The sequence below is a fragment of the Phaseolus vulgaris genome, chromosome 8 (genome assembly GCF_000499845.2).
Source record: "Phaseolus vulgaris cultivar G19833 chromosome 8, P. vulgaris v2.0, whole genome shotgun sequence".
NCBI classification, from domain to species: Eukaryota; Viridiplantae; Streptophyta; class Magnoliopsida; order Fabales; family Fabaceae; genus Phaseolus; species Phaseolus vulgaris.
The window spans coordinates 28,998,075-29,023,394 of record NC_023752.2 but is presented as its reverse complement, the minus strand read 5'-3'; the positions used below and the strand labels follow the sequence as shown (position 1 = coordinate 29,023,394).

The window sequence follows — 25,320 nt, the reverse complement described above, 5'->3', positions numbered from 1 at the left end:
ACTTTGAAGAACTCAAATCCAGAATTTCAGAAATTTCCAGTAAGTAAATCAATTGCAATAAGGCGAAACAGTCAGCACATTTGCAGGAAAACAGAGTAATCCTAACAGAAACGAAAAACAGAATTAAGAACTAGCAAAGACATAATGGAAATGATGTGTAAGAACTTGTATAGGTCTAAAATACAAGTATGAACTCAATACTAAAAAGAAAATGCATCAAAGGATCAAGAAACAAACACAGAAAACTGCACCACCAAAATCAAGAAACAAAAATTACAACAAAAGGACCACAAAGAATTGATAAAATTCTTGGAAAAACATGACTATGACAAAACTTATAAGGATTCAAAAATTAAAATGACACAAACACAATGTAATATCAAAAATAAAAACAGCAAGAAAACTCAAAAATAACCTAAAAACAGAAAGGAAACAACAAGAATTGAAAGTTCTTGAATTAAAGAGCCTACAAACAACTCAAAACACAACAAGCATAAACCTAAACTCTAGATACCACATGATATGATTCCAATAGCAAGATATAGATGATTCTTTGACATTTTATGGAATCAACTTGAGTTGGAGATTGAATAGGCACTTTTATAGAAATGGATCAATGTTCTATGCTTCAAGAACTCACCAAAACTTGCGCCAAACACCAAAACTCATATGGAAGCTCCATTTCTTGTCAATTGAACCGATTAAAAGATGCAAGAATTCAAATGAACCGATTAAATTGCCTTAAAAGTGAAATGAACCGAACAAAGCCATAGAAAAGGAAGATGAACCGATTATATTCAGCAAAGAAGAAGATGAACCGGACAAAATAGCAAAAGAAGCTAAAACACCGAATAGAAATGCAAGAAAAGTCCTAAGACATGTTTAAGGAGTTCATATGGACATGGAAATGGAAGAAGTAGATGGAGAAGAAGGAAGACTTATGTGGTTGTAGTTCTTGGTTGATGAACACGCCACTTGAAGTATGAAAGCTCCAAGATAAGTGTGAATTGCCGCCACTTGAGGGAACCAAGGCTCTCAAGATGAGACTAGGAAGAGGAGAAGGCAAGTTCTCACTACACTCAATCACCAATTTGGGAGAGTTTTGTTACTTCAAATATCAATTCTGAATTTAGAAGGACCCAAGCCCTCCTTTTATAGGAGCAAGGGCCGGTCATGTTGCTACAAAGCTTGTACCACAAGCTACCCAAAAGTCTCCTAAGCTAACGCCTATAGTGACTCATGAAGAGTCACCTTCTAGAAAATTCTAAACTAAGGCCAAAAGATGCTTTACAAAAGAGGTGTCTAATGTTTCCCTCTAAGCACCTTCCTAAAAACTATGTTATTTAAACATTCTACTTTTTATACAAAAGACACTATAAAAAGAGAAAACAATCTACCACTACTTCCTAATTCCTTAAACTTGTTCCTTGTAAGCCTTTGAGGTAGGTTAATGACTTCTTGAGCTTCTTCAACTTCGGCCTCTACCTCCTCTTGTCCTTGATCTTCGGCCTCTATCTCTTCTTGATCTTGATCTCCATCACCTATGCCCTCAAGCTTCTACATGGATGCAAATGCTGCTGGAAAAGGAGTAGATCAAACAAAATACAGAGGTTTGATTGGCTCTTTGATCTATCTAACAACAAGTAGACCGGACATTATGTTTGCGGTATGTCTTTGTGCAAGATATCAAGCAAATCCAAAGGAATCCCACTTCAAAGCTGCAAAGAGAATTCTGAAATATCTCAAAGGAACATCTACTGTTGGGTTATGGTATCCTTCTCACTCTCCCATTCATTTAATTGGCTATTCAGATTCTGATTTTGCAGGATGCAAGCTAGATAGGAAAAGCACAAGTGGCACTTGCCACCTTCTTGGTTCAAGCCTCATCTCATGGCATAGCAAGAAGCAAGCTTGTGTGGCTCTCTCTACTGCTGAGGCTAAGTACATAGTTGCTGGAAGTTGTTGTGCACAAATCCTATGGCTCAAACAACAACTTTGGATTACAAATCAGCAAGGTCCCTTTAATCTGTGACAATACAAGTGCTATCAATCTTACCAAAAATCAGATTCAGCACCCAAGAACTAAGCATATTGAGATACACCATCATTTCATCAGGGATCATGTGAGCAATGGGGACTGTGAAGTGAAGTTTATTGAGACAAAGTTGCAGCTAGCTGATATCTTCACAAAACCACTACCAAAGGAGAGGTTATTCTTTTTTGCGAAATGAGTTAGGTATCCTTGACCTTCAAAATGTTTCCTAAATCTGTTTTAATACCTGTTATAGTTTATTTGTGAAGACAAATAGGGGGAGAATTGATTGGTTCTTGTGTATCTTTCTCTGGAATTGTTTAAAACTGCTGAAATCTCTGATATCATAACTGTTTTTGCTTCTGCTGATAGAAACAACCGATTGTTTGTCTGGAATATTGTTTTCAACATGTGAAAATCTAACCTGCTGTTGTAGGAAACATTGGATTGTATATATGCTGTTTTTACAAGAACTGCTTCATATTCAATCAAATCGAACACAAGCAACCAGGGATTTGTCTTCATCAAATAGGGGGAGATTGTTGAATAAAGTGTGTTCAAGCTTTGAAGAATCCAAATCCTTTGAGTTTGATGGAAGGCTGGATGTGCTTGCTGTTGCTGAGATGTTTTAGAATAGGATCTGGGGTAGATTATCTGTGTAAATCCACTCTTGATTGAATCCAAAGCTTAAGTATTCTCAACCTTTTTAATTGAAAGTGTTTTTCAAACTAAGTGAAAAACAACCTGTTGTTTTGTCGAAACAACCGATTGTTTTATACTTAAGTGTTTTGAGAAAGGTTGAAAACTGTTTTTGGTGGTTGACTTGCTGTCAAACCAAAACAACTGATTGATTCGAGCATTCAACCGATTGTTTGTTTTGGAACCATAACATAAAACTGTTTTGTGCTTTGACTGAGCTTTAAATGATTTTATAACTGAATGCGCTCCAGTTTTAAATGCTTTGACTAGTCTTTGAAAGCAATAAATAGTTTGTTCAGATTATGTAATAAACAACAACTGAGATTTAATCATAGAAAAACAGATTTGAGTTTTTCACTGATTTTGCTTTTCAAAAGTTGAAGATTGCTTTGATATTGCTTTGATCAAGAGAGTGTGGAATATGATTTTCATTTGTATTGATTTCAGATCATTCTGTAACAAGTGTAATCCTTCTGCACTTTGTGTAAACTCTGGTGTGTGAGGCTGAGAAGTGTTGTGTGCTCTTGAGGTTGTCAAGATCAGCATTCTTGGTGGTGTTTGTGCTGAGCCAAAGGAAGTGTGTGTCTTGAGGGGATCAAGGTCACTTCTTTGGTGGTGTTGTAAGTAATCTAGGTTTGGTTACTTAGTGGATTCCCCAGTGGTTTCTGGGAAGACTGGATGTAGCTCTTGGTTTAAGAGTGAACCAATATAAACTTGTGTGTGCAATCTCTCTATCCCTTAAACTCTTTAATTTCAGTTTATACTTGTTAATTGGTATAAACAACCGATTGTTTCTGCGAAACAACCGATTGTTTTTCTGGTGTTGTGCTAAATTGCTTTGTGTTTTGGCAAACTGAATTCTAAATCAAGTTTTCTCCAAGGAATTTCATTCTAGACTAAAAAGTTTGCGAAAACCCTCTTTAAACCCTTCACCCCCCTCTAGTTTAAAGCCATACATTCTAACATTACAAACTTTGCATCCCAAGGATCCATTGGAAAGCTTCTTATCAAAGAAAATCAAGAGGGGGGTATCATGAGCCATTTTGAAGTTGAAAGAAAAGACTCTTACTTTCTTGAAAAACAAATTTAATTTACCACACATGAGCGTAACTATCTAAAGATTTTGCTCTAGATGCATAACTTGTCTTCAAGCTAAGTCTAAAGTAATGCTTCATGGGCTCTACGCACCTCTTTCCATAATTAACACCCTTGTGTTGACATTAATATGAATTTTGTGCTTGGACTCCCAAGAACCCAAAGGGCCTATGATTCTACCTTTGCAGTAGTGGATCATTTCGATAAAATTACTCATTTTATACCATGCCACAAAGTAGATGATGATAGTCATATCTCAAGACTTTTATTTAAAGAAATTATCATATTGCATGGTCTATCTAAGACTATATTGTCAGATATGTCAATAAAATATGGCCAAGTGCAAGAGGGGGTAAGTTGAACAAGCAAAACAATTTCGCAAAACTTTAAAAGCCTTTTTCAATTATTTGAAAATTATGTGTTAAATAAATAGATTAAAGGATTCTAGTATGCCATTTTAACATACTGATTTTCTAGAAAATTATTAGTAATGTAAAAAAATGAATATAACAACAATTAAAAAGATCAAAGAGAGACTACAAATTTATATTGGTTCCCTCTTGTTAAAAAACTACATCCAGTGGCTCAACCACACCAGCTAAGTCATGCTAAACTCAACAAAATTAAGATTACAAGTGATCAAGACCCTACTTCTTGCACCCTACAAGAACATATTCTACAAAAAAAACTCTGTAAAACCCTATTATAGTTCTTCAAAACTGAACAAATTATTAAGCAAAACACATTGTAATCAACCCACAAACAATACAATGAAACGAATTAACCAAATTCTCTTGATTCCAGTTAAACATAGAAGAAATCAGGTTCACAACCCCTTTAAACAATCAAGATGATCTCCAAAACCTGAAAATAAATATCAAAAACATAGTTTTAATCTCAAATAAAATATAAATCTCATAAATAAAATGTATTCACACATTTATTATTAAAAATCCTCTTTTTTTAAATGTTTTAAAAATCAGATTTATGAAACATATATGTCAGTTTTAACAGATTAAAACTTCAAAATAATATTTTAATTAAAACTTTAAAATAATATTTTAATTTCACTTACTAGTGAGATCAGCAAATGATATCATTATTTGAACTTGTTAAAAATAGACTGATAAAGCGTTAAAAAAACATAAGTGATTTCATTATATTAAAACACTGTTTAACAGAGTAAAAACACTTAAATGAATTACTTAAGGTTTTAAGTAATTTTAACAATTTAACTCGACAATTCAATCAATTAAAATATTCACAAGAATGCTTTAAGACTTCAATTATGATCATTTTAACAATTTTAATTAATCAATTTAAATTATCTCTTAATAAAAAATAAAACCAAACACCATAACAAAAGAAATATTTGCAAAACCAAGAATCAACTTAATCTCAAGAGGCAAAAGCATACAACTAAAACAGACGCACACATCCTAATAAAAAATTATGGCTTCAATCATCATAAAGATTGGATTCATCAAATATAAGCTTGATCTTCAACTTCAATAGGGATGTAAAGTTCTTAAGTCACTTTTGGGAAAGACTTGGAACTAAACTTTTTTTCTTTACCACATGTTAACCTCAAATTGATGGGAAAACTGAGGCAATGAATAAGTCTTTATCCACTTTATTGAGGGTAATATTTAAAGGCAACGAGAAGTCTTGAGATGAACATCTTCCTCATTATAATCGAGTAGTCTACAAGACTACTAATCTTTCTCCTTTTGAGGTTGTTTATGGTTTCAACTTATCACACTTCTTGTTTTACTTCCATTTTTTGACATTACTTCTTTAATGCATAAGGAAGAAGTGTCTAGATCTGAGTTTATCAAGAAGTATAATGAGAAGGTGAAAAATCATAAAAACTCTAAAATATGTTGAATACAACAAAAAAAGGAGAACTAATTTTTGTGGAAGGAGACTAGGTTTGGCTACAATTGAGAAAGGAAAGGTTTCTCTCTCAGAAGAAGTCAAAAATCGGTCCAAGAGGAGATGATCCATTCCAAGTCTTTCAGAGGATTAATAATAATGCATATAAATTAGATCTCCCACCTGAGTATGGAGTCGTCCCTATTTTTAATGTATGTGATATGTCCCATTTTGCAAGGACTACTAATTATGAGAATGATCTAGATCTAAGAACATATCCTCTTTAGAAGAGAGGGATTGATGGATGACCATATGAGAGATATCATATTGGCCCCTTGATAAGGTCCATGACATTGAAGATTGAAGAAAAAATTCTCCTACTTTATATTCTTTTCTTTCTTCATTGTTTGTATAGGTGTAGGTTTCCTTTGTATTTTTGTAGGATTTTACAGACGCACATGTGAGCCTTGATTGATCCTCACATTGTTGGACAACCAAACACCTTAGAAACTCTAGTCAAATTTAGTCAACACATAATAGAGGCTAGAAGTCCCACATTACATGGAATACACCAAAATATGGTACTTCACTCTTAATTGAAGTGCGTCGATCCTCTTTTTGTTTCAAACTTCAATCCGACTTGTTTTAAGCCTCACATTCTTTATAACATGGAGTAAAAGAAAACTAGACATTTATATATAAAGTCCTTTTGCCTCTTACAAAACTTACTGATTAAATGAAATTTGAAATGTTATTAAACTTTCTTTTACTCTAGTAGGTCAAAACATGAAAGTACTCTATTGGTCCTCCTCCTCTTGAAGACTTGCCCCTCGCCTGAGCCTTCGTCATCGGAGGGAACCACAAGGACGCCCTTGCCCTTGTCAAGGGGGGCTGGAGCAGATGTGTGGGCCACAGCCAGTGGGACTGCGGCAATCGGAAGGGTTGAGTTAGGGGTTTGGACGGTGTGTGGTGTTGGTGATGGGGGAAGGGTAGGCTCAGCAGTGGGGGTGTTGGAGGCGCCAGCCTTCGCGGATGTTGCCTTGGGGCGAGCCCTCAAGGTCTTGGCCAGTGCAATACGCCTCGATGAGTCCATCACTGATGCTGCATCAGACAAACAAAAGAACAAGAGGTTAGAGCTAATACCAGCTAAAGGCACATGCAACACATACAGAGATTTGGAGCAGACAAACAACACAAGCACCAATAAGAGAAAGCACATTAAGAGGTGTATATGAAGAAGACAAGTAAGGGCATATATTTTCCTACCAAAGTACCGAGAAAGGGCGTCTGCATTAAACTCGCAAGCTATGAGCTTTGCGGTGTTGAAGACGATTCCCAGGTCGACCAAAGCCACACATACTTCTCTATCAGCAGAGGTTAGTTCGTCCAAAGATTTGGGCTTGAGCAGCTTTGGCTTTTCCACCCAATACAAGGGGAAGCCATCCAGGCTTGTGGGGTCGCGCTTGGCGCAACACACCCTGAAGAACTTGTCTTTCCATCCCTTGTAGGAGTTCTAGAAGAGGGTTAGGAGTATCCTTCCAGCAACCCCAGAAAAGCTTACCCAAAGGCTCTTCCCCTGTTTCTTCACCTCAAAGAAGTGGAGGAAGACGTCCACTGAGGGTGGAATGCCCAAGTACCCACATAGAATCTTGAAGGCCCTAATGAATGCCCAGCTGTTGGGATGTAGCTGGGCAGGGGCTACGTTAATCTCGGTGAGCAGCTCCCTCTCGAAGCTTGTGAAGGGCAGGCGCAGACCGGTGCGTTTGAACACCGTCTGGTAAAGGAAGAAAAAGGGCTTCCCACCATTGGACCTATCGTCCACGCAGACCGGCTCCCCGGGGGTTCCGTGACGAACGAAAATGTGGGAGTCATGGCTACTGCAGAAGGCATTGAAGTTGTAGGTTCGTGGGTCACCCTGGTGGTCCTCCACGTCTACGACGGTAGTCAAGGTCGTGCACTCAGCTAAGAGTTCGTCAGGGGCCCAGCGGTACTGAACCCTATAGTTGATCCCGAGGGGAGGAGGATTGGCGGTTGTTTTGGTGCGTGCCATAGATTGATGAAGAAGCTGAAGAATGGAGAAGAGGAAAGGTTCAGTGAATAGGGTTAAGGCGAAAAAGGGGAAAGAAACCCTAAGAAGACCCCTACCCACGCGAGAAATCCAGAAAAGAGGGGAGAACGAAGAAATGCGAAGGAAAAGAGTAGAACATAAGAAATGCATGAATATAAACAGTCCTAGGCAGTTATGAGATCAATACAGTAAAGTGTAAGGGGAATCAGAGTGGGAAACCCATGCCTTTTGTGGTTGAAGGTCGAAAAGATGTGAGCTTTAGTGAAAAGGAAGAACGCAAGAGTCGCAAGGTTTTAGAGAAGAAGATAAACAGTGCAGAGAAAAGCGAAAAGTGATGGAATAGTGCCTTGAGCGCGCGTTATCGAAAAGTTATAACGTTAACTTGAGAAGCGCTAGCGACACTCGTCCCCAGCTGTAGGATTGTGCCACGTGTCGAGAGATTAACGAGCAACTTAAAGCGTCACATCTTCAGCACAAAGAATGTCACGTCAGCTGCTCAGAGAATGTCATGTCAGCAGGAATGCCACGTGGATGATAGGGCGAGGCCTTAGTCTTTTCGCTGAAAACAAGTATCAGCTCAAGACTGGGGGGCTTGTGTACCGTCCCGTCCCCGGGCGTTGACCAAAGTCAAAGTCAAAGTGAACGTCAAAGTCAACATATGGTGGGACCCCTCAAGGGGGCCCAAGGAAGAAAGTCAACAGGTTGACCGCTTGAGGCGTCACCAGGACAAGGCGTCGCCAGGTTAAGGCGTCACCAAGACGAGGCGTCGCCAGGTTAAGGCGTCGCCAAGATGAGGCGTCACCAGTTGTAGGCGTCGCCAAGATGAGGCGTCGCCAGGTTAAGGCATCGACGGTGTCACCCCCCGATACCCATGGGTAGGAAAGACCGTGGAGGGGGCGACACCACGAAAGGCCCCAATACCTCAGAACAGTAATAAAGAGGAGAGAAAGGTGGCTTCAAGGCCATATTCCTAGTACCAGTGAGGAGTAACCTGACTTGTGAAGTACCCACGCCACCCCTGGGTCAGATACGACCCATGAGAGGGCCATGCCCAGGGGCGAACCATGTGCGTGGTACGAGAGGAAGGTAGATACACTCCCAGGGCGAGTGACTAGAGGTTGGGGCGCATGAGTTGGCACCCAAAAAGTCACCCCTTGTGCCAGATGCACTTCGAGGAAGGAGGACTTACACGATGGATTATCCCTAAGTTGGGTTACGACGCTCTAAGGCCCTCCACGTAGAGTAGCGATCAAGTCATAAGAACACGTGGCAGTAAGCATTGAAACATCAAGGTATATCAGTTTCCCTGAAAGTCTGCTAAGGTACGTTTTATTTCAGTTTACGTTTCGAACGCTTTAAAGCACTTTAAACGCTTTAAATGCTTTGAACGTTTTAAATGTGTTGAACATTTTAATCGCCTTGAATGCGTTTTAAGACGCTTTAAATGCACTTTAAGACGCTTTGAATGCTTTGGACGTTTAAAAGAGGCTTTAGACGTTTGAGACAAGGATCGAGGTTTTTCAGTTTTACACACACTCTAGTTGCTTGCTCGCGCACCCACTATACGCACAGGCAATTAGGGAGAAAACCAGTTACTCAGTTATTCGACCACCTTCAGAGCATTCATTCACGGTGTTCCAATACGGAGGTGTGTCCTTTGATGTTTCTCGCTAGCTGACTTGATCGTCGGAGTGCAAACGGCCGCGAGGGCGCCCTTTTGTTCACTTCTTTTCAGGTACTCACGACGGTGCAGAACGAAGGTGTCCTAGCTCGCGATCAGAAGCCACACACGAAGACGTCCTTGGTCAACCGGCGGAAACAGAACATCAAATCATAACTTTAATAAGTCAAACACATTTTCTTAGACATTTAGATAAAAAATATTTTCACAATATAAATGATTCTATTACTTATATTTTAAATGATCAAACTCTTTGAGTAACATCTATTCTTTTAAATATTATTTCTAAAACCTTCTTTACATTAATCAAAATAATAAAAGATGTGATTTGTTCAACTTGTATCTAATGAATTTTAGTCCTTAGTTAAGAATTATTAATTTTAATTCAATATTATTAAGTTAAAAATATTATTTATTGGAAATATTGTCTGTACATTTATAGTATTAAATATTATAATGTTTTAAATTATAACAATCAATAGTTTTATAAGAATAAAAAGTTGAAGAGTTATATAGTTATTATTGAATTAAGAAGGTAAACAAACACCTACTTTTTTTTTCAAGGAGAGATTAGTTATATATCTTATTAGTTAATAAAAATATTTTAATTAAATAAGAGTTAAAAACGGTACAATTAAAATTACAAAAAAAAATGGTTAAAAATTGTCATGTTTGCGCACTGATTATAAAACATATTATTAAATAGATATTTATTTTTTTCAAATTAAGAAGAAACAGAAGACAAAATATTTTACCCTTCTAATAGCCATTTTGCTGATGGTGGAAACTTGCCAAGTTCTGTGCATGTCCCTCTCTGAACAGAGATAGAAGAAGCCCTTGCTGGTGATTGAGTAAAGTAAATTGTAAACCTGAGAATCGGAAGGGAAGATGGAGATGGAGGAAATCACAGGCGGTGGCAACAACAGTGAGACTAGGATCCAATTGTGGTGGGGTGTGGCCGCCGCTGCTCAAATGGGTTTAGGTATCCGTTCCTTCGCCAAATGGTACGCAGGCGATTTACGCTTCATGCCTCTCAAAGCCTTTACCGTCTCCTCCCTCTTCCTCGGCAGCGCCTCCTCCGCCTCCGTCCTCCTCCTCCAAGCAAACGGCATCAACGGGGTACTGCTCTCACTATCTTTCCATTTTCTGTTTTGACTATCTCGCTCTATGTTTCATGTTTGTGGTCTCTTTAGGGACCACTTTTGTGTTTAGGGTGGAAGGATGATGGACATATCTTTGTTGCATTGAATTTGAAAGAGGGTTTGATGCTTGTGGAGTGTGGTGGGTGAGGATGGAAATCTAGTTTTAGTGGGGAAAGAAACTGATGGGGTTATGCGATTAGTTGATTCTGGGGAGTGAATTCTAAATGGGTTTTGGTTTATTTTTTGTTTATTGGGTTCTAGTAATGCCAAAAAGTTCTGCTTCTAAGTAATTTAGGTTAACAAGGGAGGGAGTGTCGCATGAGTTCTTGAAAGTTTTATAATTTGTATTAGGCAGTGGAATTCTAGTTGTGAGTGACAGGTCAATTAAGGGTATGTTACTTGCAGACTGAAGTTGGGTGTGGATGAGATGCCTTCTTAGTTGGGAAAATCTATGTTATCATGTAATTTGCACAGTGAACTGTAATGTGGGTTTTGGTTTGTTTGTACGTGGAAAAGTTAGGTTTTTGGGCAGCAAGTTATCAAGGAAGTTTGAGCTTGAAAGAGGATAGTAGTGTATAAACTGCTGTTAGACTTGGAAGAAAGAAACTATCGTGTTTTAGTTATTTTGAGGTGGAACTGGAATAAATTAATAGTTCATTGGACTGTAAGTAACTATTGTATTTTGATTGACCAAAGAGAACTATTTTTAACTACAGAAAAAGCCTTAAATGAGATTTTCCTATTATGAATGTTTGGTCATACTTTGGCAGCACTGATTACATCATGCCAGTGCATTATTCTCCCATGGCTTCATCTAGATATGATAATCCATCCCGGTCAGCTCTTGATTGATTGTGTGACTCTTGAGTAACATCAGTTGCAAAACTATTGACAAATGGTATGATTTTTAAATTAATCTGCAATAATGAACAAGATGTTTGATGTTGGTGTAGTTGAATATTGAATAATTGAGGCCAAATCAAATTGATGTTGATCTTTTTGTGCAAACTTTATAGTTCGTGTGGTTGAACAGTAAAGAGAAATATTTTTAGTAAACAGATCTGTCATTGTCACTAGTTTCACAGGAGATCAAATTACTTATTAATTCTAAATGAATCTCTACATTATGTAGAATGATGGTGTAAGGATATACTTTTGTTCTTTGTATTCCTTAGGTTGTTAAACAATGGAGAAAGAAGCACCAATATGCTGTCTTTGGTATTTTGGATCAAATTGTTCCTTGACTTAAACATTGTGTAGACATAAACTTGAAGTCAAAGCTAGTTTTTCTGTGCTGTGCTTTTAATATGAAAGTATTGTGAGTGTTAGGCATGTTAGGAATGAGAGGTGAGTACTGACAAAAAGTCAGAGGAGGTAGGTTCAATGATATCCATTCACACATGAAGCTACAGCTGAGGTTTTGATGTATTGTTGAAGGTGGAATTTTCTCAACCAGGATCATGTTTTTCCTATGTAGAGGTTTTGATGTATTGTATTGAAATGCAAAAAAAGGGTGCACTATAAATTGCATAATGGTTGTGAAAAGGTACCAATTGTTCAGTTATATACAAGTTAGTGGCACAATTTGTGGTTCTATGGTGTAATGTTTCAAACTCTTGAATCTTACAGATTCTTCATTCACATGACAAAGTTATGCATTTGGTGCATGGCAAGAGTTGTAAACTTGTTTGTTTTTCTTTAGCCTCTACATTTAGCTCATTATTTTTAAGTTTAGTCCATAGTTCTCTTTAAAAACCATGTTAATTTGGATCAATAAATTGGTTTATTTTTCGTATAATAATATAAAATAAACTAAAATTGGGTTCAAATTAGTTGATTAATTATTTTCCCTGGATTGCTTTATTATTTTCCTTTGCTTTTTTTGTATTTTTTCTAACTTTCATGGTATTACATAGATGTGATGTTCTATCTTCTTTACTTGTATCAATCAATGCTTCTATTATCACTTTATCGTATGCAAATGCAATGTAGTACAAAAACTTTTATAATTGGTAGTTTGGTACCTTTTCCCTCTTGGCACTTAAGTATCACAAACTCAATAATTCTTAGTTAGCTATTTTGAAATGTATGATACTATGGATGGTCATAAATTGATACAAAAGAAGTTAGATTTGGAGTTATATCATAAGACAGTTTTGTATTTTGTATCTCACTAATACCATTTCTTATTTTAAGGTGGTTTTGTTGTTAGAAACTTGGAATTCATGATGTGAATATGACTGGTGCAATGTTTGTTGTTAACTTGTGATAGATGTCATGAGAACTATTGATGTTCTTTTCACTTGACTGTGGGATCTGGTTCCCTTTTTCAGTGAATAAGATGTCTGTTCTTTATCATTCTTAGATGCTTTATATGCAGACATGACATGACTATTTTCTCTTCCTTTATAATATCACTTATAGGTGCAAGATCTCCTGGAAGCAGGCTCAAATTTAAGAGCAAAACTTGGGTTGCCTCCACGTACGCAAAATAAGTAAGCATATGTTTATAATTTGTACACTGAAAATATATCTCCAATCTGAATACTGTTGATAAACGTTCTGCATAGCCATTGCAAAGGGAAGAAAAACAAAGATTGGTGTTTCTGTTAACTGTTTTAAAATTTTGAATTTGATAACAAATCTTCTCAGGGTACTAATTACTGGATGAAAATAGCATTAGATAAACCATAAAAGCATTTAATATCATGAAATCTCAGAAAGCATTTACATTTTCTTATTAATTAAAAGGATTTAATGAATGGTATTAAATGCTTTTAAGTCCGTTTTTATTGACATTTGTTAGCTAGACTCTTAAAATTTAATACAAATATGGAGTGAATTGTTGGGATGGGGTCTATCTTTCACCAAAGTTATTTTAGTTTTTAGTGACGGAAAGGGAGAGATAAATTGCTTAACCTTGTGTTTGGATAGAGAGTTTTATAACTGCAAAGTCTTTCTTGGCCTTCTAACATTAATACTCATGGGTTTTTAATAACTTGTAGGTCTTCTGTGAAATAAAAGTAGCATATTTATTTGCATAGGAAAATGGATGATTTGTGACAAAAGGCTCAGCCATGTCTTGTACTGATATCTGGTGGTTTGATTCCTTGGTGGATACAAAAATTATAGTAAACGTTCATGGGATGGTAGTTGCAAGGTTTGAAGGTTTTATGTGCAAGTTAATAATCACATGCTTTTGCCCTCAAGATTTTGCCCTCAGGTTTCGCAATACCTGGCCATTTGGTGCATCAACTATCCATTGTCATCTGTTATTTAGTTAACTTCTAATGGAATATTGTCAACACTTTATTGGCACACATAGTGGTACCATTATTTCATGAAATGGAATTTAACTTGCATCCTCAATAAAGAGAAAATGTTGTTTCTCATCCATTTTACTGTTGTATCTGCCAATTGATTTTCCGTTTGGTGTTTTTTTTTTGTCTTGAAAGAGTTTTAGAGAATAACATTACAATGTAGAATTTCGGGTATCCTTTTGGAACTGTTCATGGGATTCATTTAAAATCATGAAAATATAACAACTGTTTACTCAGAAAGTACTTCAAATAAATGTTCCATTTTTTGAATGAACAACATTTAGTTGGTGGGAGCAAGTAACTACATCCTACCACTTTCATTGACATTTATATATAAAATCTTCTGACTAAGATGAAAAGAAAATATGAGCTAACATGGAGAATAGGTGTTATGAAAGTAGAAAGTATCATTGTCTTGTATTTCATATAATTTGGTTCATTTTAATTTTATGACTATTTCAATTATATTACTAATGCTTTTTGTTGTAACTTCTTCATCAATACATAAATATCTATGTTACAGAAAGGGTAGGTTAATGTTTTTTTTTAAAAGAATTAGGTAATGCGGGTTATATGCTTTTTATTTAGACTAGTTTATTGCATAGAGTCATCTTTGAACATTTAAGACACTTACGCTATTGCGTACTAGTTAGCAAGCAATTGTCTTTGTAATCGTACTAATTGGATGTCGCATTTGAATTTGCCTTTGTTCTGCCAATTGGATGTTCCATTTGAAGCGTTTCGGCGGCTTCTTTGATGGAAAAACCAATCAATACTTTTAGTGTAATTGCAACAACTTTAGGTTAGAACTAATTATGCCTGAAATCAACGTTTTAAAAATTGGAGTAAGACCTTGAGAATTGAGACTCTTCTACCCAAAAGGTCTATATGCTTTCTAGCTTGGGCATTCAGTTTACCTTTTCTTTCTTCCTGTCCCTTCTTTTATCCTCTTCTATTATCATCTTGTCTTTTTCCTTGTTATGACCGTACAAGGTCGTGATTTTAGCTCCTATTCACTATATTAATTACTAATTATTTAGGATCTATTTTAAAGATAACTTAAATGCATTGATGACATCATTGAGATTCACCAATTAAATACTCAATTATTGGTGGTCGGATCTTACGTTACAACAACTGGATCCTATCTCATCAATAATGTAATAAATCATTCATGGGTCGATCGAGCCCAATTTCCTCCAACTTAAGGCAATTTCTCCCTGTACCATATCATTTAGGACATGCACCCAACAAAAAATTTAAAACTCAACATTACCCTGGTTTCATTTTTGCTTACGGATGCAAAAATCCGGAAGTGATTGTTATATACTCCGGATTTCGATATCTGGAAGGTCATTTTCATACTTCATTTAAGTTTCTGGATGATCATATCTGGAAAAGTGAGTTATGAGTTTCGGATTTTCATATCTAGAATGGTGTACTGTAAATGGTATTGAGAATCGAAATCTGAAACTCATTTATGTTTGTTTACGGATTTTGATATTTGGAAGTCATTTATATTGTCCAGATAAACTTTTGGATGGCGAAATCTGGAAGTGACATATTAGTTCTGGATTTGTATATCCAAAACTTTGTGATTTGACTTACGGATATGAATATCTAGAAGTTAAAAAGTTTTAAATTATTAAGGGAAAAATAGACATTACTTAGGTGTTGACACAACTCCCAACTTCAGACACCGAGCCTTATAGACATAAGCCGATTACCATAACTCAACGCCACTTGGCTGATTACATCACACTGAAAAAACCTCAGGTTTAATCACGCCACCACTGGAATCAATTTCTCATATAACACTATTTACGCTTTTATTTCTCCGTCTAACACTATTTTGTTTTTATTTCCCTATCTAGCACCCTTTTATTTTTATTTCCCTATCTAGCACTATTTCAAAAGTAAAAAAATAAATTAATTAAAAAAATTAATAATTTTAATTTTAAATGCATTAAAAAAATAAATATTTTTAATGTTTAAAATAGTTATTAATGAATAAAGAAATGAGTTTTTACAAAATAAAAATAAAAAAGTAATAAATTAAAAATGTTTAGTTTAATTTTTTTTTAAATGAAGAAAATAAAAAAAACTAAATCCCAACATAAAAGTTGAATCTATAAACATAAATTAGTATTTATTTTTATTATTATTGATGATGTAATCATGTTAATTTCAAGTAAAAAAATATAGGATATAATTATAAAAAAAAAACAAAGTCAATTAGTATTAATTAGTAGTGGACACAGATAATATTAAAGTGTCTACTCATTTTTAAGCATTAAGTATAACATTTGCATTAATTTTTTTTTTAGGATTTTGCATTTAGGGTAGACACTTCAATATTATATGTGTGTCTACTACTAATTAATACTAATTGACTTTGGTTTTCTATAATTATGTACGGTATTTTTTACTTGAAATTAACGTGAATACATCATCAATAATAATAAATAAATACTAATTTTTGTTTATAGATTCAACTTTTATGTTGTTGTAGGGTTTAATTTTTTATTTTTTTCATTCTTAAAAAAAATTAAAATGAACATTTTTAATTTATTACTTTTTTATTTTTATTTTGTAAAAATATATTTCTTTATTCATTAATTATATTTTAAACATTAAAAATATTTATTTTTTTAATGTATTCAAAATTAAAATTATCATTTTTTTTTAATTTTTTTTTTTTTACTTTTGAAATGGTGTTAGATAGGAAAATAAAAACAAAAGGGTGCTAGATAAGGAAATAAAATCAAAAGGGGGCTAGATGGGAAAATAAAAGTGTAAATAGTGATATGAAATTGAGTCTCCCCATTGGTTTAATTCAAAAACTGGCAATTTTAATTTTCCCATCGTTGTTTCACTAGTCCACCATTTTCCAGTCTTTTCAACTTTCTTGCTTCAATTCAACTTGCATCCTTACTCCACTGCGTTCCTTTATCGTTTTATTTCCTTTCAACCCTTTGTTTGCATCCCTCAAACCATAAAAAAAAACCATCTTCACATACGCTCTTGCTACTCTTGTTTTCTGCTATATCTGGTTGTGATGTTTGCTTTTTCCACTCCCCTTCCTTTTATTTGCTTTGAAAGTTAGTAGTACATTGTCATGGATTATTACTCCCTTTACCCTTGGGTCAAACTAGATGTAATACAAGAGGTTTCTATTTATACAACCACTAAGAAACTTTGAACCCTTAGTCATGGTATGTCTTTAGTCGTTCTGGTGCTAAAAGACGACATTGTCGATGTTTCATGTCTATAGATGTTATACAAGGAAATCTCTACTTTTTTGAATAACGTACCTTGTCAAGTTTGTTACCTTCCTTTTTATAGACTGAAACTAGGGTTTCCTCTTTACCCAAAATGGGCTTTCTGATGGGGCGGGCCCAACACTGTTGTTACCCTACTCTTAGGATAACCTAGTGCGTGGGTTCCCTAACTGGAGTGCAACCTCTGACGGGGTGACCACCTGGGTGCCTCCTCGTGCACCTGATCTCTGGGGTCACCTGCCTTTAGGAGTGTCCTAGCTATTCACGTGCCATGCATGCAGCTCATCCCTGGAATGCGACCTTCACAGGTCATATCTTTCCAATGGCTCTATACTTGTGTTACGCCTAAACGCGTCATCCACTTTACACGCATGGACTCTCGTGACCTAGGCCTCTCCCTTTCTGATAACTGGTGTGTGGTCTAGGATCCACCTCTCGTGGCCCAGCTCTACTGTTCGGGTCTCGATGTCCGACCTCTCCACATTGTCTAGTGGCACGTCGGTACATCCTGGCAATCGATGTCTGACCACTCTTTGGCTCCTTGGCGCACGTGCTTCGCGAGATACGGGCCCACGCTGCTCGTGGGACCCTACTTACGTGGCTCCAATATTACAAGTGGTCAACGACGCCCAAGGACTGGTCGGTACACAAGCCTCCTAGTCTCGAGCTGTAACTTGTTCAACGAAGAGACTAAGTTCTTGCCTCTGGTGACCTACGTGGCTCTGTATGACAGAACGTGAATATTGCACCAAAGTGACGTCTTTCTGAGCCTGTCTTAACTGCACACACGTATTTTGATCAACGGCTAAGGGTTTAACGTCGCTTACGCTTCTTTGTTTAGTTTAAATGTTCGAAAACGCGCTCGTCCAATCACTGTTCCATCATTCTCTGAAACACTCTTGATTGCTTCGTCTTCTTCCTCAAGCACTCTTGCGTTTTTCCCTACAAACTCTAGCATCTTTATCCTATCTTATCAAAAGGTACGAACTTTGATTGTTGATCGCACTTATCTATTAATTCTGATGCTTGATAACTCCCTGAGGCTGTTTAAATTTTTGCATTTCAATCGTCCTCTATTCCTTTTTTCTGTGTTTCCTCCGAGTTAGGGTTCAAGAAACCCAGGACTCTCGAGGAGCTGATTCTTGTTATCGTACTGTTATGTTTGCGCACTTTGCCCCCGTGCATTCGCATGTTTTATCCATGTGTTTCCCAACCTCTTGTATTCTGAAATTTGCACGCAAGGATGGTTCTGAATGAGGAGAAACAGGCCAAGCTGACTGGTATCCTGACTCGCCACCGAGGGATGTCTGGGGGTGCGGGCACCTCTAGCTCCCATGCCCTTGCTTCTGCCACTGCTGCGCCCTCGTCTACTCCTTCCATTCATGCAGTCGCGGTCCCTCTTGTTGTCGCCCAATCATCTCCCGCTCCATTTCCTTACGAGAGTAAGGTGGTGGAGATCGAATCAGATGAGAACTCCGCCGAGGGGCCAATCTCTAAGAGGCTTATGTAAGAAAGTATGACTTTAAACTAGAGGGGGGGTGAATGGTTTAAAGAGAGTTTTCGCAAACTTTTAAGTCAAGAATGAAATTACTTCAAGAATCAGTTGATAAAGAATTCAGTTTGCCAAAACACAAAGCAAAAAGCACAGCACCGGAAAAACAATCGGTTGTTTCGCAGAAACAATCAGTTGTTTATACCAGTTCACAAATAACAAAACTGAATTTAAAGAGATTAAGGATAGAGAGAATGCACACAGAGGTTTATACTGGTTCACTCTATACCCAGAGCTACATCCAGTCTTCTCAGAAACCACTGAGGAAATCCACTAAGCAATCAACACTAGATCACTTTACAACATAATCAAAGAAGTGACCTTGAGCCCTTCACATACTTTCTTTGATCAAGATCCACCACACTAAGAATGCTGATCTTGATCCCCTCAAGAACACACAACACTTCTCAGCAAACACACAAAGATTCTTTCAACAGTACAAAGGATTACACTTGTTACAGAACAAATCTGAAATCAATATAAGATGAAAATCCTATCTCACACTCTTTGATCAAACTCAATCTCTAAGCAATTCTCAACTTTTCAAAATCTCAATCACTTGAAAAACTCAAATCTGCTTTTCTGTATTTATTTAAAGCTGTTGTTTGTTATCAAATCTTAACAAACTATTTATTGCATTTAAAGATTGGTCAAAGCATTAAAAACTGGAGCGTAAACAGTTAGAAAATCATTTAATGCTCAGTCAAAGCACAAAACAGTTTTTTGTTATGGTACCAAAACAAACAATCGGTTGTTTCCACGAATCAATCGGTTGTTTTGGTTTTGACAGCAAATCAACCATAAAAACAGTTTTCAACCTTTTCTAAAAACACCTAAGTATAAAACAATCGGTTGTTTCGACAAAACAATAGGTTGTTTTTCACTTAGTTTGAAAAACACTTTTCTTTTAAAAAGATTGAGAATACTTATGCTTTGGATTCAATCAAGAGTGGATTACATATTAAAACTACCCCAGATCCTATCTAAAAGGACAGCTCAGCAACAGCAAGCACAACCAGCCTTCATCATCCTTCAAAGGGTTTGGATTCTTCAAAGCTTGAACACCACTTTGTTCAACAGCTTAGGCCTACGCCAGCGTTGGCCTCCCATTCCTCTTCTACCAGTCGCTTGGTTTCGCCCCGTGATCGAACGACAAGCGTTCCCTTGTTCCTTGACCTTGGTGGGACGAGTGCTTCTGTGACTCCTTCTGCCCTCAAGTTGCCCACTGTCCTACATCATGCCCTCAAAGGCTTCCAACTAGGGGTGACGGTGGACTCGGATGAGGCCGCTGCGAGGGAAAGGCTAGGCTTCAATTATGGGGCTCTTCTTGCTCAATCCAATGCTCTCATAACTAGGCCTGAAACGAGGGTGGCGCTGGTAGAGGCCAAGACTAAGGAAGAAACGACCCTGCTGGCTCGTTCGTTTGCTGCCCGTGATACCGCATTGAAACAGGAGTTGGCCTGCCTTCGCCGTTCTGAAAAGGATCTCTCTAAACAACTTCACGCCAAGTGCAAAGAGGTTGTCGAGCTGAAGGCAAGAATCCTGCCCCTGCGAATCCAGGTCTTTGAGCTGAAAGAGGCTGCTGAGGCATCCAAAGCCAAGATGGCGGGGCTTGAAAAAAGGTCCATCAATCGAGAAGTACAGCTGGGTGAGGTGGAGGCTGAGCTGATCGGAGATGTTGTTGATGCTTACGATGCGGGGTTCGAGGACGCCCTCGCTCAGGTTGCCTATGTGCACCCCGAGATGGACGCTTCACCTTTCGCGGTATCAAACCGTGTCGTAAACGGGCAAATCGTTCCAAGGATTCTTCCTTAGCTTGTATTTGGTTGTCAAACAAACAATTTATTATCCGCTTGTAACTTTACTTTCTCGGATGTATAGCTGCTTTTATTTCCTTAAACCGAAAACTGCTCTTTAACTCGCTCAACTGTTAACTCGTGGTGCCTGGCACCGTGATGTTTCTTCTAGCGTTCTTTGATACACTGCCCTCATTGTAAGGAGGGGGTTTAACTGTGAACTAGGTTGTTCCTCCTTGGCGCTCTCACTCAAAAGGGGAGGTGTTCTCTACGAACCTACCTCTCCACTCACGAGGCCTCTAACGCAAGGGAAACAAACCCTCAACTGACCTCGGCTTCGCTCAAGGGCGAGGAGGATTTATCTGGTGAATTATTTCGTTCAACCTTGGCGCTTTCACTCAAGAGGGGGGGTGTTCTCTCACGAACCTACCTCTCCGCTCACAAGACTTCTAACGCAAGGAAAACAAGTCCTTAACTGACCTTGGCTTCGCTCAAGGGCGAGGAGGATTTATCTAGCGAACTATTTCATTCAACCTTGGCGTTCTCACTTGAGAGGGGAGGTGTTCTCTTACGAACCTACCTCTCCGCTCACAAGACTTCTAACGCAAGGAAAACAAGTCCTTAACTGACCTCGGCTTCGCTAAAGGGCGATGAGGATTTATCTGGCAAACTATTTCGTTCAACCTTGGCGTTCTCACTCGAAAGGGGAGGTGTTCTCTACGAACCTACCTTTCCACTCACGAGGCTTCTAACGCAAGGAAAACAAGTTCTTAACTGAATTGTACACAACTCGAGGAAATATTTCAATCGAATTTTATTTGGTGACCTCATTAAAAAACCCTTATAAGGGAAAAAAAGTGTCCCCTAGTACCATGTACAACGTTACTGCTTAACTGAAATAAAACTTGAAGCTGGTCGCATTCCATGTGCGAGGAGTCGGGCCTCGTTTCAGCGTCTCAAGTCTGCATGGTTTGTTCCCGAGGACCTCCGTTACTCTGAAAGAACCAGTCCATACAGGGGAGACCTGACGTGAAACCAATGGGGCTGCCTTCTCTGGTACCTGGTGTCTTTCCTCAGGTCCTTGGCGTACTCTGCCCACTATGCGTATGAGTTTTTGAAACTGGTCCTGTTTATGCACAAGGACTGAACTGATCGCCTGATCGATCACCACTAGATATAAACTAAATGACGTGCTTGGCTGTGGTTTGCAAAGGACTGGAGGGCTGGCTAAGTACTCCTTCAACCTGATGAACGCCTCTTTACACTCTTGGTAAGGGAGGCCGCCCCCTCCTCCAACTAGTGCAAATCTAGACAAGACAAACATGCCCCTTTCTGGGTTTGTCTCCATACCACACTTAATGAGCAAGGAACCCAGAAACTTCCCTGGTTCTATTCCGAACACACACTTTTCGGTGTCCGGTTTCAGCTTGTACTCAACTATATTTTCGAACAAACCTTCTAAGTTAATTAGGTGTCGTTCCTTCTTCCTCTGGTGGACAGGTTGGACCTTGGCATTCAGATTCTGCGCCATTTGATCGGGGGTGTCGCTAAGCTTGGAGAGCTTCCCTCCAATCTCTCTTTCCCTAGGGTTGCCAAACGGATCATGTCTGCTCTCCTGGGCTATCTTCCCGCGGGTAATCTCTGCTTTGGTCCAGGCGGTTTCGGTGCGACTGACCTCGGGCTAGGGGACCTTCTCTGTGTACGGTGGTCTAGTAGTGACCATGAATGCTCCTTTCTTTGTTTTGAGGTTGTTCTCGTAACATCTCTTGGCCTCCTTCTGATCTGACTTGATGGTAATCACCTTTCCTACCAGGTCAGGAAGCTTCATCTTCATGTGCCTCGTCGACGGCACCGCCCCTGACCTATTCAGCGTAGGTCTACCCAACAATATGTTATAAGCGGAGGAGGCATTGACGACAAGGTACCTGATGCTCTCCGTACAAGACGCGATACCATCCGTGAAGGTGGTCCTCAACTCTAAGTGTCCGCGCACCTCTACATGGTCTCCCACGAAACCGTACAAACAACCACCATAGAGCCTCAGCATGTCAGGGGATAGTTGGAGTTTGTTGAAGGTCGTCCAGAACATTATGTCTGTCGAGCTTCCCTGATCCACTAGCACACGGTGTGCACCTTCCTTCCTGTGGTTACCACTGAGATCACCACCGGGTCGTTGTCATGGGGAACAACATCCTGAAGGTCAGCCTTGGTGAAGACAAGGTCGACATCGAAGGCACCGTCGGTCCTTTCTGCTTCTACCGACATCACCGCCCGTGCGTATCTCCTTCACTGAGAAGCAGTACAACCTCCTCCTGAGAAACCTCTCGCGATGGTGTGAATCTCCCCATGCATGGGGACTTCGTGCCCCAAGCCACCCCCTGTCACCGCCACGTCCTCGGTCCCCTGCTTTTCTTGCAAGGAATCTCTCAGGAGACCGTTCTTCACCAACTCCTCTAATTGGTGTCCCAGTGCCAAGCAGTTGCGTATGGGATGGTCGAATGCTTGGTGGAACTCACACCAGGCGTTCTTGTTGGGCCCGAGCCTCTTGTCGGTCTTGGGGGGTACCTTGAGCCTCTCCGCTACATTTGGGATAGCGATGAGGTCCTTTAATTCTCCCACAAAGTCGTGCCTTGGTGGCACGTTATCCCTCTCACGTCCCCTGGTTTGAGGCTTCCCCGACTGATAGGGTCTTCTTCTCTGTCGTTGCCTCATGCACCCTTAGGGTTTGAGGGCGACTTGTCGCACATGAGCGCGTGGGAACCACGCACGTGCGCTTCTCGTTAATTTCTTCCTCTGCCGCAATATGAGCTACCGCGTGGCGCCTTATCTCGGCGAAGGTCTTAGGGTGGTTTCGGATAAGCGCCTCGCTGAAGGGGCCTGGCACAATGCCCTTCTTGAACGCGTGCACCATCATCCTTTCGTCCTTGAGGTTCAATCTCACTACTTGTGCTCCAAAGTGGTGGAGGAACTCCTTCAAAGACTCTCCTTAATATTGTCTTACGTCAAAGAGATCATAAGAGATAGACGGGGGAGCTCAATTCGCGATGTATTTTGCTCTGAACAGCTTTGTAAGTTGTGGGAATGACGTTACATGGTCATCAGGGAGGCTGATGAACTAGTCCATCGCAGTTCCCGTCAGGGTGTTCATGAACAGCTTGCATCTCACCGCATCGAAGCCCCCAACCAGCATCATCTGCGTGTAGAAAGTCGTGAGATGGGCCTCCGGGTCCCCTGCACCAGTGAAGGTCACCTTGGGCCCGCGTGGCTGGTATTACGACATCCATGATTTCTTGCGAGAACGGCATCGGGAACTCCCTAGGCGGCGTCGCAGGTTCTTGATCTTCCTCCCCACGCTCGCCTGTGCGATTTTGCAGATCCCTGCGCAGTTCCTCATTCGAACGATGCAGTTCTTCACTCGTTGCTCGCGACGCCACCAAGTCAGCCTGGATGCGTTCTTGGTTTGCTCTCGACGCAACCATCTCTTCCTGAAGGGCTCACATCATCTCCATAATCTGTTGCAGGGTGAGGCTTTCACCCCCGTTTGGTGTAACAAGTCCCTGCCTCGTACTTCTCATCTCCTGGATCCGTCTGGTTCTTGCTGGTGGGACAACGTTTTGTATCGTGCCCCACAATGGGCGACAAATGTTCCTGTCGGTTGACCAGAAACGCCTTTGTGCGCCTACGTCACTCTTACGTCCAAAATCTCTGCGTTTGCACGTGCCTTTCCTACGATGAATGCCTAAAAACACAAAGACAAAGGGCACCCTAGAGGCTGTTTGCACTCTGATGCTCAAGTCAGTCTTAGGGCTAGGAAACACCAAAACTTTGTAACTGTCACTGTGTGTGTTAAGCGGTGCAAATGAATAGCGTACCTTGCCAAGTTTGTTACCTTCCTTTTTATAGACTGAAACTAGGGTTTCCTCTTTACCCAAAATGGGCTTTCTGATGGGGCGGGCCCAACACTGTTGTTACCCTACTCTTAGGATAACCTAGCGCATGGGTTCCCTAACTGGAGTGCAACCTCTGACGGGGTGACCACCTGGGTGCCTCCTCGTGCACCTGATCTCTGGGGTCACCCGCCTTTGGGAGTGCCCTAGCTGTTCACGTGCCATGCATGCAGCTCATCCCTGGAATGCGACCTTCACAGGTCATATCTTTCCAGTGGCTCTATACTTGTGTTACGCCTAAACGCGTCATCCACTCTACACGCACGGACTCTCGTGACCTAGGCCTCTCCCTTTCTGATAACTGGTGTGTGGTCTGGGATCCACCTCTCGTGGCCCAGCTCTACTGTTCAGGTCCCGATGTCCGACCTCTCCACACTGTCTAGTGGCACGTCGGTACATCCTGGCGATCAATGTCTGACCACTCTTTGGCTCCTTGGCGCACGTGCTTCGCGAGATACGGGCCCACGCCGCTCGTGGGACCCTACTTACGTGGCACCAATATTACAAGTGGTCAACGACGCCCAAGGACTGGTCGGTACAGTACCTATGAATGTCTCCTCCCTACTTATTTTTGTTTTTGTTTTTATACTTACCCTCAATCATTAGAATGTTGTTGTTTGCATATAACACGATGATGTTGGCTAGGAAAAAGATGGCCCACCGCATGAAAGAAATGCAGGCCAAAGAAGCCTCACAAGTTGCCGAAGTTGCTCCCTTAAACTATTTCGAGATGACTAACTCAGCGAAACTCAAGAAAACGTGTAGCTCACACTCGCCTCAGAAGTGAGGGTCCTCTAGTTGACTTGGAGAAAGATAACACCACTCAGAGACA

General features: G+C 39.6%; 1 protein-coding gene across 1 annotated transcript; it reads left to right on the top strand.

Annotated features, from left to right (window-relative positions):
* The first annotated feature begins 10,176 nt into the window (after positions 1 to 10,176).
* LOC137825726 (uncharacterized) lies at positions 10,177 to 13,988 on the top strand. Its single transcript, XM_068631469.1, has 3 exons — positions 10,177 to 10,569; positions 13,017 to 13,087; positions 13,598 to 13,988. Exons 1-3 carry the CDS (start codon positions 10,339 to 10,341, stop codon positions 13,611 to 13,613), a joined length of 318 nt encoding a protein of 105 aa, XP_068487570.1. The 5' UTR covers positions 10,177 to 10,338; the 3' UTR covers positions 13,614 to 13,988.
* Positions 13,989 to 25,320: the final 11,332 nt, after the last annotated feature.

Excerpts from the sequence above, each read along its gene's own strand:
- LOC137825726 (XM_068631469.1), top strand. The coding sequence starts at position 10,339 with ATGGAGATGGAGGAAATCACAGGCGGTGGCAACAACAGTGAGACTAGG. Across the intron at positions 10,570-13,016 it reads AAGCAAACGGCATCAACGGG|GTGCAAGATCTCCTGGAAGC; the intron begins GTACTGCTCTCA and ends TATCACTTATAG.